The 17226-nt window shown below is 44.5% G+C and overlaps 2 protein-coding genes across 4 annotated transcripts in view; one reads left to right on the top strand and one right to left on the bottom strand.

The window, feature by feature from the left end:
* The window catches only part of BORCS5 (BLOC-1 related complex subunit 5), a 74795-nt gene extending 73553 nt beyond the window's left edge, over positions 1-1242 (bottom strand). The window contains exons 1-2 of one of the 3 annotated variants that reach the window (XM_071816902.1): positions 1050-1242; positions 267-410 (exon numbers count right to left, since the gene is read on the bottom strand). In XM_071816902.1, coding sequence (XP_071673003.1) covers positions 267-410; positions 1050-1107 — 202 coding nt within the window. In that variant the 5' untranslated portion in view covers positions 1108-1242. Of the gene's footprint in view, positions 1-266; positions 411-1026 lie in introns of all 3 variants that reach the window. The other 2 variants (XM_071816899.1, XM_065845285.2) reach the window with 2 other exon arrangements.
* Positions 1243-6948: 5706 nt separating this feature from the next.
* Positions 6949-13473, top strand: MANSC1 (MANSC domain containing 1). Its single transcript, XM_065846684.2, has 3 exons — positions 6949-7480; positions 8273-8413; positions 12138-13473. Exons 1-3 carry the CDS (start codon positions 7261-7263, stop codon positions 13124-13126), a joined length of 1350 nt encoding a protein of 449 aa, XP_065702756.2. The 5' UTR covers positions 6949-7260; the 3' UTR covers positions 13127-13473.
* The last annotated feature ends 3753 nt before the right edge of the window (positions 13474-17226 follow it).

The following is a 17226-nucleotide window of genomic DNA, read 5'->3' as shown; positions in this document are numbered from 1 at the left end:
GGCATGCTTGGAGCAGTGCTATCTCCACAGTAAATGGTTCCACTGCAGAGAACATCACTAGCACACATCTAAACCAGTTCACCCACTGTGCAGAAGGCTAGGAATAATTACAAAAGAACAAAAGAAAGGTTTGAAACAAGCAGGGTAGTGAAAAATACAGACAGAAATACAAACTTTAGTAGGAACCTTGGGATACACAAAGCACATACTTCATCAGGTAGGAAAAAAAAAAGGCCTTTAAAAACAGAGGAAGAACAATCATCTACCTTTCAAAAGGGGCTGAAAAGTTGGAATTTCCTGCAGTTTTATGACATCTGGATCATTGCTGACATTGCGGGAGGACTGTGTTCCTGGGGCTACCACCACAATGTCGTCCATTTTTGCTCGTTGCTTGGCTGGCGATGGAGATGCTGGAAAGATAGGGGAGGGAAAGGGAACTATTGAATTAGTAAGCTAATTCCACCAGAATTCAACCCTAAGTGAATACGACACATACATTTTCTATAGTATAATGTATTATCGAGATCAACGAAGGACCGTATGCTCCCCACTCACCCTTTCCCTTGAGAACGCATTACGTTCAAGCAAAGCTTTTTCACAATGACGTAGCGGCTGATTTTGAAACACCTGCACCACTGACACCCCCTCACCACCCTCCCCCGAGCCCTGCACCCCGCTCCCTCACCCCGACAGCAGGAGATGGGCCCTCGCCTGGGCTCCGGGGTGCACACACCTCGCCGGCCCTGCCTCCCCCTGCCCGGCTGGTGCCCCCATCGCCCCCCGAGCGGGCCCGGTGCGCTGAGGAAGGGCCGGGCGCCGCCAGCTGCTGCCTCGCCAAGAAGAACCGTTCCCTTCTCCGCAGCAACCGCCTCGCCGGTCCCGCTGCGCCAGCCCCTGCAGCGGGGCGCCGCCACGGGACCCCATTCCCGCTGCCACCCCCGCCTCGCCAGAGGCGCCCGGGAGCCCCGCTCCCGTCGCCCTGTCGCCCGCCAACGCGCGGTCCGGTCCCGTCCCGTCCCGTCCCACCTCCCAGGCCGGTGAGCACCGACCTGAAGCGCTGGGCTCGCCAGGGCGGCTCTCGGCCTCGCCACTCTGCTCTGCTCCCATGGCGGCGGCAACGCCGCCAGCCTCTGCCTCCTCCCTCTGCTGCAGCGCGGGAGGCAGCGCCGCTCCCGCGGCCGCCACGGCGGCCCAGGCTTCCGGGCTGCGCCGGCCGGCGTCTGCGCCCGGGTCACGGGCAGGCCCCGCCCGGCGCTTCGCAGCACGGCGGGCAGGCGGGGCTCCGCTGCGAGGCCTCTGCGTCTGGGGAAGGGGGGAGCCGAGGGGACGGCGGCAGCGCCTGTCAGTCCCCGGCCTGCAAGCGCCTGTGCCCGCATGGGGCGTGGCCCTCGCCTCAGTGCCCTGGTAAGGAGCCCCGAAAGTACACGGGGCGGGGGGTGAAAAACTTTCAGGGAGGGGTGCGCAAAACAGGGCGCCTTTTTTTTTTTAATTACAGTTATTAGTTTTTCTGCCTAAGGCAAGCCCACCACTGAAGCCGAGAAATAAACTTAACAGCAGATACTGTTAAGCAACATTCTTTATTTTATCAGTGCTGGGGAAACACGGGATCATCCTCCATAAGTGCTCCAAAGACTGGATACTCTTGCGTTGCTTATATTCACATAATTATATATGCGTTACGATTTTTGAAAATTTTGACATACATCGATACTAAGAAATAACTGATGATGTTAGTTATAATTGTTTTATTTCTTACTTGCAATACACCTATTAATTATCAGTTAAATATAAACTAAGCACTCTACCTCTAAACAATGTATTACTTAATCATCTGTCTCCCTCTTGTCATGCAGAAGGATCTAAAACTTGAAGAGTGTCCCCTCATGTTGCAGGTGGTCAGAAAGCATTTATGATGTCAATTGGTTAATGATGGGTACATCTCTTATAACTTAATCACAGTATACATTAATTTGGCAGCTTCTCTTCACACCGAAGTGCTGGGTCTGCATCCCAGACTGCCTGATAAAACCACCTCCGGCAGGGCCACACTGTTTTCCTTTGGCTCGTTTGGTGGGCTCGCGGACATGACCACCCAAAAACTGCAGCCTGTTGTTGGTGGCAGGGCACCGAGCAGTGACTCACGCACAACAGCAAATGGCCATGGCCAGAACTGCCTTTATCCTTCTGCCAGGAGCAAGGTAAAAGCAGCCCAGACCAAACCTTCACAGGCAACTGGAGTTAAGCAAAAAAGGAGAAGGAAATACATTTTGAAATTTTAGACCTATTTTCATATTTGACAATCAAATCGACAAAGAATCCACAGAAGAAGTCTGTGACAGAAGACTTGTCTATAAATATGGAACAGTGCTAGTGTGTGCTAACTTCTGTTCTCTGCCCTGTTGCCTGTGCAAACCTCTCTGGGTGAACCTGCTCTAGCAGGTGGGTTGGACTAGATGATCTCCAGAGGTCCCTTCCAACCCCAACCAGTCTGCACATGCAATGCCCAGCATCACTGAAAGCACTGCACTGACCTCAGCATTGTTTCTTCTGGCTGCCTTTGCTAATTGCCATCAAAACTAACTTAACACAAAAATAGTGCTCCTATCTAGTGGGAACCACACCTCACAAGTGTTACCAAGGTCAAGGCTAATGGGAAGGCGATCCCAATGCAACACCACCTTTCACAAGCTGTAGGCTGTACCATGTGCTTTTGTAACCTAATAGACATTTCTTTCAACTACCTGAACAGCTGCTTGACTCCTGCCAAAATAACAAATATATTGTATGAAAGCAATATAATTATTTTGGGGGAAGAACAAGCGCTTTTTTGTAGAATCATAGAATCATTTTGGTTGGAAAACATCTTCAAGATCATCAGGTCCAACCAGTAACCAAACACTGCCAAGTTCACCTCTAAACCATGTCCCTAAGCACCTCATCTACACATCTTTTAAACACCTCCAGGGATGGTGATTCAACCACTTCCCTGGGCAGCCTGTACCGAGGCCTGACAATCTTTTCGGTCAAGACGTTTTTCCTAATATCCAATCTAAACCTCCCCTGCCACAACCTGAGTCCATTTCCTCTTGTCCTGTCACTTGCTACTTGGGAGAAGAGACCAACACCCTCCATGCTACAACCTCATTTCAGGGAGTTGTAGACAGCGATAAGGTCTCCCCTCAGCCTCCTTTTCTCCAGGCTGAACAGCTCCAGTTCCCTCAGCCACTCCTCATAAGACTCACCGGCTTTGTTGCCCTTCTCTGAATGCGCTCCAGCACCTCAATGTCTTTCTTGCAGTGAGAGGCCCAAAACTGAACACAGGATTCAAAGTGTGGCCTCACCAGTGCTGAGTACAGGGGGACATTCCCTGGTTCTGCTGGCCACACTATTCCTGATACACACCAAGCTGTTGTTGGCCTTTTTGGTCACCTGGACACAGTGCTGGCTCATGTTCACATAGCTGTCAGTCAACACCCCCAGGTCCTTTCCCACAAGGAATCTTTCCAGACACTCTTCCCCAAGCCTGTAGTGTTGTTTGGGGTTGTCATGACCCAAGTGCAGGACCCAACATTTGGCCTTGTTAAACCTGATACAACTGACCTCAGCCCATCAATCCAGCCAGTCCAGATCCTTCCAGAGCCTTCCTAATCATCAGCAGGTCAACGCTCCCTCCCAGCATGGTGTCATCTGCCAACTTACTGAGAGTGCACTCAATCCCCTCATCCAGATCATTGATAAAGAGATTAAACAGAATTGGCCCCAATACCAAGCCCTGGGGAACACTTGAGGAACCACCAACTGGATTGGGCTGTGTTTACTACAACTCTTTGGGCCCAGCCATCCAGACAGTTTTTTTCCCAGTTAAGAGTACACCCATCCAAGCCATGAGCAGCCAGTTTCTCAAGGAGAATGCCATGGGAAACAGGCTTTACTGAAGTCTAGGTACACAACATCCACAGCCTTTTCCTCATCCACTAAGCAGGTCGCCTTGTCATAGAAGGAGATCAGGTTAGTCAAGCAGGACACAACTCAGTTTACAAACTTGAGTTCCTAAATTGTAATATGCACACATATGATTTAAGTCACACCCTTGAGTAGCCTCAGTGGATTTTAAGGAAGGACTGGCAGTGCTTAAAGAGAAATGCTGTGTTTAAGGATGAAGTGCATGACTTCCATAGGACTACAGCATAACTTCCATAGGACTACAGCATAACCAGTGCTTGCTATAATGTCATTTGACATTATCCATCAGTCTTGGACGAATTTTAAGATTAGCTCTATTGGATCAGCACACTTAACCTAATTCATGTCCTTTCCACTTCTGTGTAATGGACTTCTCACTCCTCTCTGAAGTGTCTTCATTCATCCTTGTGAAAGTATGAATTTGTGGTATATCACCACCCCAGAAAAGTTTTAATTTACCTTTCAACCATCATAGGTGTCTACTGCCTATGGAATTTTAGAATTGAAAACATAATTAAAATAAAGGTATATTTTAATGTGTTAGTTGTGTGAATTCTTTGTTTTGCCCCTAATGTGGATATAATACAAGTCCTCTGTAGTGTCCTGCAGCCTATAACTAAATTAATGTACCTGAAACAGCGCACATTTGTACATATCTACGTTAGAGTATATAAACCTGATGTTTGTATTACCATGACCCAAGCAACTTAAGGGCCTTGGCAAATATTTTAAACAGTTTCTTGTCAGTTTTGCTTTTCCTTTATGACTTACCCTTCATATTCAACGCTTGATACAGATTGATTATTTGAAACTGTCTGGTATATTAAATATGTAGCGGCAGGTTCCTTAGAAGGGCCTGGCTGGGGCTTGAGGCAAACTGTACCTTGAGCAGTGTTTTCTGCATGGCATTTTATGGACCTCAGCTTCTCTGCACCTTGGCAGCCTGATCCAGCTGCTTTTGCTCTCTTCAGGCAGGGTGGGTGCCCTCCCTACAAAGGTCATGTGGGAAGAGGGAAAAGAAGCAATGGTGGCTGAACCAGGGCAATTGTGTCATCCCGTAGTATCTCTTCTGCCCTGCTCACATCATATGTCATATACATTGTATGTAATATCTGCCCTTCTCTCATTCCTACAATCATCTGTGCCTGTTTCCATGCAGGTCTCCACATTCACTGTCATTCCAGTACTTCAACACCCCTAATTCTTAATGCTGTTCCAACAGTCCTGGTGAAGAACCGATTTCTTCACACTCCAGTTACAACCACCTCAAATAGACTTTCATCTTTTTTTTTTTGACCTTCTTTCAGCTCAGTTACTCATACCACCACTATGTAAACAAAGGCAGGTGGCAGCTGGGACTCTCCCTAACACAGGTAATATTTGTGCTTGCTTTCAGTATTCATTCCCATAGTGTTTATTACTATGTGACAGAGTTAAGGGGTGACACCTGAAATGTTCACATTGTTTTACAGCTTTTTCTTTTAACAGGGAAAATATTTTTACCAGCTTAGCAAAAGATGGAAACTTAGCTAGAAAGAAACATTTCCTTATACAAATGTAGCTGAACATTTCAGGGAAAAGGCACCAAGAATGTGAGAATCACAATGAAACATTATTAATTGCCCCACATCAGCTATTTGATGTGAAATGAGATGATGGGCTCAGTCTCTTACAACACTGAGGTCCAAAAAAAGCCAACACCTAGGTGGATTAACAGAGCAGACAGGGTGTGATGAACAAGTCAATCGCCTATCCCTTGGCATGGGTCCATGGTGTAAGGCAGGCAGCAGGTCCCTGTGAAGCAGGATGTGCCACCACTGCTGCTGGCACCGCGGCCCCTTCCAGGGAAGGATTTCAGAGAAGTGAGATATCTCACCTCAATTTAAGTTTATTTCATTAAAGTAAATGGCAAGTGTTTGCCAGAGACACAACCAGACTCCCTATTTTCATTATTCTACTCTAACCATTACAGTATGTAAAATAACCTGTCCTTTGGTATACTTTCACCCCTAAAAATAAAATGTCTTTTATTTACAGACGACTGTATGATTTCAAGTATGATGCAGAATGAGAGACCTGGGCAAAAAAACCCATATATTTTAAAATCCCTTCTTTCCTTGCACTCCTTACACTCTCAGCCACTTTTACTCTGAAATAGTGCCCCCCCCAAAAAAAAAAAAAAAAATTAAAAATTTCTAAGTAAAAATGTTACTTAAGTAAGAAATGGCACTAAGGCTGTTGAAGAAAGAATGGCTAACCCGCCAGTCCATGCTGCCAGTAGAATCAGAGAATCATTTCAATTGGAGGAGACCCTCAGGATGATCGTGTCTAATCATAACCTAACTCTAGCACTGAACCATGTCCCTAAGAACTTTGTCTAAATGCCTTTTAAACACCTCCAGGGATGGTGACTCCACCACTTCCTGGGCAGCCTGTTCCAGTGCCTGACAACCCTTTCCATGAAGAATTTTTTCCTAATATCCAAACTAAACCTCCCCTGGAGCAATTTGAGGCCATTTCCTATTGTCCTATCACTTGTTACTTGGGAGAAGAGACCAACCCCCTCCTTCAGTAGAATTCCTGTTCAGCAAACACCCTGTGCTCTGCTGTGGTTTGAACAGGATTACTCAGGTAGCAAAGAGATGCTTACGCATGCATCGAAATATGCACATGTCCATTTAGACCAGGATATGCATAATTAATGGCTTTCCATTACAGCCTCAAAAAGCAGATCTCAGTCGCAGAAGGGACGGGCTAGGCTGCGGGAAAAACCCATCACCGCCACCATCGCCACCACCGCCTCCTCCTGAGGAGTTTCACCAGTTGATCTGTCCTTTGCACCTGATGCTCTGGACGAGCCTCTGAGGCTGGTGAGCCGCTGGAGGAGCTGGGGCACCGCTGGGGCACCACCGCGGCACCACCTGGCGGGCAGGAGGGCGGGCAAGAGTGCGGGCCCCGGCCCGCCTCCCCCGCGGCCCCTCCTTCCGGACGTGCCGGCGGGCCGGGCCACCCGCCGTTCCCCGGCGCTACAGTCCCGCCCGCGGAGCGGAGCCCAGCCCGGGTCTGCTGCTTCCTTCCCGCCACCGGGCGGTTGGGTGGGGGGACGGCCCGAAGATACCCCCAGAAACGCATCCGCACCCCGGGACCAGAAGCGGCATCTCGGCGGCGGCTTCCCCGGCTACCTGCGCTCCGGGACGCTCGCTGCCAACTCCGGTTCCCGGCCGAGGAGGGTCCGTGGTGAGGGGCGCCCCGGAGCCGGCGTAACCCCAACCCCGCGAAAGGTCCACCCGAGGGACCATGTCTCCTGCCAGCTGGCGGTGGCCGGTTTGCTTGCTGGCGGTCACCTGCGTGATGGCCGGACCGTCCCTGGGTCAAGAGTGCTCCGCGGAGAAAATGGAAAATACCATCATCGATATAAACTTGTCACTGCCCAAAGGCATCCGGGGCGCAGAGCCGGTGTACGCCCCAAGCCCAGAAGCTTGCATTCGTGTTTGCTGCTCGGGGGAAAAGCTCTCAGGTAACTGGCTCCTCTTTGGTCTTTTCTGTTACTGTGTATGACCACTTGGGAAATTACTTTTGAACTTGCAGCAGCTTGTGGCTGCTATCTTGTTTTACCAAGCGTGATGTTAGATCTCAATGCAAGACCTCAGAGTGTTCAGGAAAATAATTGCAGTAAAGAAACAGTGCTAATTTTAGGTGTTAAAACACCTCAGACCCTCAAAGTCCAAGGTACCCAAGCTGTATTTAGTAGGCGTGCTACAAAGTAACTAATATTTTGTGCTGCATTTAATTTTAGCCAAAAATGAGAGTACTTTTCCTTCTCTGAGATTGTTGGTTTTCGTCAAACTCTCGCAGCAGCAGGAGGTACAGCAAAAAGTAGAAATGACGGGGTAAAAGTCTCCCCACCAAGAAGCAATAAGCCATTACATTCCTGGGCTGTGACAGGAAAAAGTGTATAAATAATTTCCTTTCCCATGAGTATGTCAAAGAGGTTCTCAGGTTTATCAGTATTTATAAGCCAAAAACCATCATATAAAGTGGAGCCAGTGCAGTGTGGGTGAGGGGAGGATGAGGGATTGTGCTCATTTCCCCAAGTTCATCTGTACAGGAAGAGGAAGGTGTGACCTTTCGTATACTGGCCCTCGGCCATTCTTCTGCAGTCCTGGGCTGTTTTTCCTGTAGGAATGTTTTATGTTAGTAGTTTCCCTCTTACTTACACGAGGGAAAACTAATTTAGCAGACCAGAGCTTATTATCAAGACAGTATAAAAATTCATATTGCTGAAATTTGTATATATCATGTTTTGCAGGAGACAAGAAGTGCAATTTGATGATTTTTGATGCTCGAAGGACAAGCGCACATCCAAACTGCTACCTGTTTTACTGTCCTAGCACAGAGGCTTGTCCAATGAAACCTGCGGCAGGCTTTGTGAGCTACAAGATAACTAGAGGTAAATAATAGGAGCCACTGATCCCACACTAGATGACTTGTGCACCTGTGGCTTTTCAGTAGTGACCAGAAAATGTTTGGGGCTTACGTTTTTAGTAAAATGTTCTAAGCTGAGTGTTCAAATTTGAAAATGCTGCTCTTTTGCTTTGTGGGGAATGGATGGGCAGGCGTGCGGTGAGCTCCTGCATGAGCCCAGCTTCCTGGTTGAAATGGCATCCCGACTTATGAAACTCCTTCACATTAGATTCAGAACTCCTCATATTTTTCCCTTGCTTAAAAAAAAAAAGCTGCTTCCATCTTGATAAATTCAATAAGGAAAATTTCTTGTTTGTGATGTTGAAGAGTATTAGTGAAAGCAATGAAAATACAATACCCTCATAGTTGTCTGCGTATTCAAAGGATCCATGCTACACTGATGAATACCCCCTTCCCACGCACACAAGCAGAAACATAGAGCAAATGTTGGGCAAGCCTTGGAGTGTAGCTGTGATGTTGCTGAGTAACTGGCAATAGCAAACACTGTTTTCTGCTGTCAGTTGGGGAACCTGAAGCACAGATGCAAACTGATGAAACTCAAAGCTTTATGCATTGTGGGCTGCACGTTCAGAAATTTCTCATGATCTGTCATGTGCTGTGGAATTTTTAATAGCAAATCTTACTTGTTGACTTATGGTGACTTGCGCCAGACCCGTTTGAACACCTCAGATAAGGAACTGATAATTAGACTGTCGTCCTGCCAAGAGGTCACAAGGTGGTGTCAGTGTGGCTGCTTGAGAGAGCAGGAATTTCATATTTCCAAAAACTGAACTTTTGCTGAAAAGGAGAACTTTCTAAGAGAAACTATGCAAGAAGCAACAGCACGATATATAGAAAGATTATTCAGTTAATGTTACTAAATATTTTTGTGCAAGCACAATCACACAGGAATTGGGCAAAAGCAGTATACAACAAATGAATTGCATGCCTGTAAAATTATCATTACAACTACTCTTTTTTTCCAGCTCTTTCTCCCTAGAAGAATATAGGGGATGCAAACAAAGAAACAGGAAATGTAATCATGCTTCTGCTTTCGTCCTGCATGTAGTGTAATGCTCAGTTAACATATATCATCTGTTTCTCATTTTGCATTTTTTAGCTTCTGTGAACATTGAGTTATGGAAAGATTATGCTATTTACCTTATGTTCCTGATAAGCTCTCAGAGGTAGCTCCTGAGCGGCGTTGGTACTGACAAACATTTAGAGCTTTGCTTTTTCATATGAGAATCAACATGTGGTTACATTGAAAATCAAACTAAAAGGGGGAAAGATACTTTATTGGTAATAAAGCAACTTAAAATACTGATGTGAGGTTAGTAGGGAAATTTTGGTACTCTGTTTGGTTTTTTTAAGTATTGTTGTGGCCACAAACCAAGGGAAACAACCTGTGGTTTGGCAGTAAAACATTTCCTGGTTGCAGTTGCAAAGAACTATTGCTGAAAAAGAAATAACTTTTCTGATTTCTGCCCTTTGGGTACTTTTGTGGCATTTGCCTTTTCCTCCTCACTAAGATACCCAGGGTTCTAGCAAAGTAATACGTTCAGGCGGTGTTTAGGTTGGTTTTTAAGTGGCAACCTGAAGTTTGGTTACTAATGCAGCTTATTGGATTTGAGATATCAGCAGGACCACTTTGTTATTTTTAATCTCTTTTTAAAGGTTGACTTGTGTAGTGCCCTTGCTCTTTCTTACCAACAAGCATATCTGTCCTTGTATACCAGCTGTGCTTTGCACATGACAGTTTTGCACGGTTGCATTTGGGAGCTTGTAGGATAAAACAGAGACAAGTACTGTCTAGGCAATGTCTGATGCTGAAAATGTGAAGTACAGTTAGTTAACGCAGGCAGTTAATTAATCTGAGCGCTGTGGAGTAGCAGCGATACTTAACTCCCGCATGGGAATCATCACATTGCCTCCTTGTGCTCCCTTTGCCCGTCCTTTGAACGCTGCGTGAATGCTCAGTGCTTTTCTCGCTGTTGCCCAGGCAAGGGAACTGAAGATGTCACAGCGTGCTGCAACTGCTTTGGAGCTGTCACATGGCATCCACTGTTTGTCTGAACGCGTCTGCGGGGTGGCATCGGGAACAGGGAAAAGGCGAGTCGGGGACTAACTCTGTGGTGGTGACAGGCTGTTTCCTTGCTGGTGTGGAAATGTGTCCAGAAGCTGCAGAAGCAGCCGAGAGCTCGGGCATCTTTTGCCATACAGTTTCTGATTCTGTAATAACTGAACATTTTGTTATTTAAAGCCATTCTCTAAAAAAAAACAAAACAAAACACAGTATGGCTTTAAGTCAGACCTTGTGGTTGCAGTCCATAATGTCTATTTAGGATCTTACTTTGATAACAAGGTGGTGCCTGATCGGAAGGGTAGGATTAAAATTGGTGTCTATGGTTCAAGTGAAGAGGTTATTGTGCTCTTGTCTAAAGCATTACTATTTTTTTATTTGTTGGTTTTGGTGGGTTTTTTTGCACTTCAGTTTTCTTTTGGAGTCATAAGGCTTGGAAATACATACTAAGACAGCAGCCAATTAGATTTCTTTGTATAATAAAACTGGCACAAATCCACCTCTCTAGATAAGAGTTCCTATGTGAGAAAAAAGTGACAATGAAAATGTCATGGACTTTTTGTTATTTGTTTCAGTTCCAGTGCAGTTAACAAACCTTTTTGTTTCTATAAAAAAGAGATGAGTGAGAGTCAGAACTACCTGAGATCATGTTCTCTTTTAAATGTTCTGTGTGGCAGCTGAATGATAATATATATTTTTAAATTATAAATTTAATTATAACATTTATGTATGTATACATATAAAGATCTGAATAATTAGCCAGTCTTTCTAAGAACTCATGCTCACCTGAGTTCTCTCTGTATAATCAGGTAGCTTCTAGGATTGTTATTTGTAGGGAATTTCTGTCACATAATGCTGTTGCCCTGCTTCCAAATTCTATGAAATGCCATTCACTCACCCATTTTGCAAGGAATACATATCTACCTCTAGAGAAATTACAAAGTGTGGTCTGCTTCTTGTGGAGGTCTTCACTGCAAAGACCTCAGATACTCTTGGAGCAGTGTCTTTCTTCTAGCACAGTAGTAGGAGGTCAGGTCTCTCCTACGAATCAGTACGTGTATAACATAGCCTATAAAATGGGTGTATTATTGCCACCTTGTATCATAAGACAACTTTTGTATGTGAATTGAATTCTGCCAAGCAGCCACAGGATGCTTGGATATTACAAGAAAGGGGAGTATATGATAATCTTTACTAGGTGGAAATGTGTACATCTGATAAAAGTGAAGTTGATGATATCTACTTAATTGACAGAGGCTGAGGATGGTTTGAAGGCAATGGGCCTACTCACTCTGCTTTTCACCTCTAAATAAACATTACATGCATGCAAGATGAGTGTAGAACCATCAGATTGGGGTGATCGCTCTGCACAGGTAAATTCTGTCAGAAGGTGCAGTCAGGATCTGATGTGCTCAGGCTTGAGACTGACAGGTCTTATGCCACAGACAGAATTTAGAAGTCACTCTACGTATTTTAAAGAAAGGAAGATCATGATGCCTCAGTTTCATTACTCATAACTTTCTGGAGCCCCCTTATAGCTCTTATACTAAGAAATACAAATACAGTCTGTGGTAAAAAAAAAAATAGGTTTAATAATTGAATACTTCTATTTCCTTTCTGTTTCCAGACACCAATGCCCTAGAGGATACATCCTTCAAAAGTGAGGACTTTTCTTCAAATGGGTTTTCTTTGTCTTCGGAAGCTGGAACCTTTATTCCTCGCAGTCAGACTCGCCGTCAGAATCATACCGCTGCTTTGCAACAGTCTGTCTTTCATCAGGCATCTGAACTCCAGAACCACCTGGGCCAGCATTTAGACAGCAGTGAATTTCATACAGTTTTTCCTGAATCTCAAAGAGCAAAACAACCTGAGAGCTTAGACCCTATCCCAGGGCAGAAAGTAATTAATCTACTGTCAAATACATCTTCCGCTGTTCGAGTTGGAAACCCCTTTGCTTTGTTCCCCACCACTCAGTCCAGTGGTCTCAAACCCAGCAGAACTACTCTTACTCCTCTGCCCACAAGTAGGAGCAGACTGGAATCTACAGCCTCTCTGCCTACTGGTGTTGCTAAAGCTACTTCTGTCACCACCACCACCACAGCTATCCTACCATCTACTGCAGCCCCTAGAGCTAAACCTGGTATCCCTACCAGCAGCATAGCTGCTACTCATGTTCCTCTTCCTAGGCCCACAACTTCTGCTTCCGCAACCAAGTGGGTGATGAATTCCAGACCTGCTACCACCGCATCAGGGCTAAGAACTCCAGGCATCGCCCCTGAGCCAGCAGTTGTCTCTTCCAGCAACACCAACCATGTTACCCTCCCTGCTTCTTCAGGTTTCACTCTGTCTACTAGTGATTCCCCCACAGCTTCCCAAAACAACCCTCAGGGTTATGACCTGTCTGATTCAGAAGGCTACCTGCCAAAGGGGTTTCTGAGAGGGAAAGATCTTGTTCAGCTGGGAGAAAAAAGCAGCCTTGTAGCGGCTTTGATATTTGGGGTGATATTCTTGTTGCTAGTTATTGCATTGACAGGGAAGAAAATACATGAGTCCCTTCAGAAGAGGCATTATACCAGGCTGGATTACTTGATCAATGGAATGTATGCTGATGTATGATGGGGAGAGGGAATAAGATTATGAGGAGCATCTCTTATCTCTGAGAGGACAAATCTGAAATGGAACAGTAGATATTGAAATCTCAGAAGAGGATGGATTCCCTTTTTTGGCCACTACCTGGAAAGTGGTGAATGGCTTTGGTGGAGAAAGGAACTGCTTTTTTTTTGCGCTGAACTGTAATGTCTATAATTTTTGATTTATTACTAAATCCAGAAAGTAAACACTAAAATCCAAGTTAAGCTAAGAAGGTTTTATGCTTAAGGAGAAAAAGCATTTGAATAACTTAATCTGTACTGTGACAAGTGAAATAGAAGTACATCTAATAAACTGAGTACCTGTGCAGTGCATTAGTGTTTTTGATGGTATTTGCACCGCCATGCCCTAGTGTTAGGTGACTGCCTGGCAAACCTGTTTACTCTGTTTGTAGCCTTAAAGGAGTATGTAGCAGCAGAGCTTTGCATCCAAATGGTTTTAGGTACAAACAGCAAAAATTATAGTACATGTAACATAGTTGGCTTAATTTTCCTTAGCTACCTATAGTTTCTGGATATACATGTATCTTTAAGGTTTTTTTCTGCATACATCACAAGCTATCCTTAAAGCTACATGCTGCAAATCTGAGTTTGCCTTTTCCAAAGAGTTCACAACCTGTAGCACCTTGGTTTTTTTGCAGTATGTGTCAGAGAGAAAGAGTTTTTATCATATCAAAGTAAAGCAAGCTGCAATCAAGGAGCAGATGGACAAGGTTTGTGCTTCTGATGTTCTACGTCCCTCACCAGGCTGGTGGCTCTTGAGAGTGCTGCTTCCAACAGTGATGGACTTGCTGTCCCTCCTGAACACACAGAGCCCTTATCAGCGCTCAAAGCACACCCTCTTTGCTTCTAGGGTCATATTTATGTGACTGGGAATAAGCATAACTGCTCCATTTGTTTTCTCAATTCTGGAACAAGAGATGAGTGAGAGTACACGTGAGCATCTACTGCTTGCTACGCAGCTTGCAGTTCATATTATTCACGTTTTCCCTCACACATGCACAGTCTAAACCTGTTTTTAGAATGAAAGGCTAGATTTAAAAGTGTGGCAGGCAGCATAATCAATGACAAACATCAAGAAGGAAGGGTGTTCCATGAATACAGGGAAATAATTCTGTTACAAAGTATGAAACGTGACTCATGTCCAAGAAGTTCTTAGATCTGTCGGGCTTAGTGCAGTGGAAAGTAGGCATGATCCAAAAATGGCCTCAGGGCTCTAACAATAACTTTATGCAGAAAATAATCTGAAAATTCTATTATTCAAAGATCGAAGAAAAGCCAGTGTTCCTCATGTCAAGAAGTTGAATTTTTACTATATGGGGGCTGCAAATTTCTTTATAGATACAAAACCAGCTGGTCTTCTACATTGGTTAAGTCTGACAATGCTTGAATGAGAAACGTTCTGGATAACCTATTAAAAGTGAAAAAAATTACAAAAGAAAAGTATCTCAAGTTCATGAGCTTGTCTGTTGACTGCACTTTGTTTAACCGCAGCCTCAGTTTGTTGTTTTTTTTTTTTAATAGCTATTTTCAAAGGTTTCTGTTTAAGGAACGTGAGGAGGGGGAACAATATTTCTGGGAGATAAGTTAATAAAATGGTAAATACTAGGTCCAGTTTGGGCTGTAAAAATGCAGGTGCAGATCTGAGGTTGGCTATAATTTTATCTCAAAAGAATTACAACGTCGTGAGAAGCCTTCTACACTGCTGATGCCACCACGGCAGCTTATTGCAGGAAAGGTACTGAGAACAACCTCTGAATCCTTACTGTGCGTTTCTGCTGTAGTAACTAATTTGTTGGAGGGAGAGATGGTCGGTATTACTTGATGTGACGTAGCACAGTACGGATACATTCCACAGAAGGCAGATAGATGTATCTTAGGGTCATTCGTAGCACTGGACACGTATCTAGCTAATATCATCAGAAACATCACCCTCCAACCCAAACAGTGATGTATATCAACACAGTGAATGGCAGAAGTAAAGCAGGGAGGTGCACAGGTACCACAACTAATTTGGTGAGGATGCCGAGCAGAGTAGCCTTTCTGAGTGAAACAAACAACTTTATATGTTCTTATATTAAAAATTCTTTGTTATGCTTGTGTAAATGAATTATGCACCAGGCAGGTGTACTGAAACACTTATTTTCTTCCCCTCCCCTTTGTCTTGTTGGATTAAGAGCAAACAGGGAATTGTTTAGGTGACCAGTCTGGATCTTTGTGGAGGGACATTTACAAGTTGTGTTTGAACACTAGAGGGCAACAACAGTTTATTAAATAGAATTGACAAGTTTTGAGGATGCCACTGTATAAATGTTTCCGTTAGCTGCGTTTTTAACTTTCCAATCAACAGCTATTTCATTGCAAAGATGTTTTATGAGAGAGATGTTTTGTTTATTGGAAAGTTCTATGTGGAGGATTATATACACACACACTTTTAAAATGTCTTACGTCATATAGTGGTAGTGAACAGTGTAGAAGACAACAAAACTAAGCATATTCTTTTCTCTATTTTAATAATATTAAATCAGATTGCATCATTAGTCATGTATTGACATTGCCAATTGACAGAGCAGGAGGGAGAGCTTTCCCATAATCTTTATTTCAGCTATGCTGCTTAATTATATGCATTTTTTGAGCTTATTTGTTTGTCTGGATAATGCTTTTGTATAACAAAAGAGAGAGGAGTGAGACAGTGACTGTAAAAAAGTCCATCCATTTCGTTATGCTTTTCAACACTGTTTATCTAAAATTTCTATGCACTCTTCTATTTTTCCATTTACAGCTCCTATGGCAGGGGTGTCAAACTCATTTTCACCAAGGGCCACATCAACTTCACAGTTGCCTTCAAAGGGCTGAATATAATTTTAGGATTTGACCTGTGGACCTTGTGTTTGCCACCCAGTTATGTGCATTGTACCCTTTTATCAGGAACACTGTCTCATAACACGAAAGACATGCTGGTTTTCCTCCTTGAAACACAAATATCTATTTGCTCTCCCATCTATTGTTAAATTGCCTTCCTTCTGCATCAATCCTTGTCTTACTGGACATTTTGGGATTCAGATTGTTTCACCAAAAATGGTATGGTGCGCCACCTAAATAAAAGACCAAGATGTCCTTTAGGATCAGGTTAATAATAGTTACGCCTTCTCACACAGAGAGGGCCTTCCTTCAAAACCCCTTCCCCATAAGCAGCAGTCACTCTTTCTCCATCAATTCTCCCCCTCCATCTATCCCAGTAACATTCTCCTTGTTGCCCCATCGCCAATTCCTTTTGCAGCAACATTATCCTTAATGCTGTTCCCTGGCATGAACATTCTTCCATGCTGGAATAAGGAGAACGTTCCTCTGGGGGTGGTCATGCCTACTGATATTCTCCTTTTATCACCGCCCATGAAGAGCATTCTCCTTATTCCACCATCGCCCCCTGCCCCAGTAGAGACATTCACTTTATTTCACCACTACATATCCTAGCAGTCACTTTCCTTCTTACCCCATCTGCTCAAGCCATCCCCCCTTAAAGAGGTATTCCCAACTAGACAGTCACATTTCGTTTCATAAATTAGCCAGATACATGAACTTCAGCAAGTAGCCTGGACTGTGGGACTACGCTTAACTACTGCTCCTGCCCCAGAGCAGTCCTGTTATTAAATGGCATTAGCATGTCATTGCACAAGTGCAGTCACCACTACTGTACCGCAGAGCTGGCCGAATCCATGGGAAACAATGTAGAATTCATGAGTGGGACCCTTTTTACAGGTACTTTTTAAAAATAATATGTGAGTGCTAAAGTTCACATATCTGGCTAATTTGTTAAGAAATTCAACTGAATGTTTGCCCAGTTGAGAGTACCCCTTTAAGTGCCTCCCACCCCCCATAACTGTTGCCTATCTTGTCTTTGAATGCCTCAAGGCAGTTACTAGTGTCCCCCATCAGTGTCACCTATTACTCTTCTCACACAGGCTCATCGCTCTTCTGTGGCTACGGCCACAGAAGCCACCATTACCCTGCTCCTGCAGAGCAACATGTGTCACACACACTGCACGTGTGACCAATGCTGGCAGGAGC

Source organism: Patagioenas fasciata, chromosome 1 (genome assembly GCF_037038585.1).
Source record: "Patagioenas fasciata isolate bPatFas1 chromosome 1, bPatFas1.hap1, whole genome shotgun sequence".
Classification (NCBI taxonomy): Eukaryota; Metazoa; Chordata; class Aves; order Columbiformes; family Columbidae; genus Patagioenas; species Patagioenas fasciata.
The sequence above is the reverse complement of the archived record's forward strand: the minus strand, read 5'-3'. Positions and strand labels throughout refer to the sequence as shown.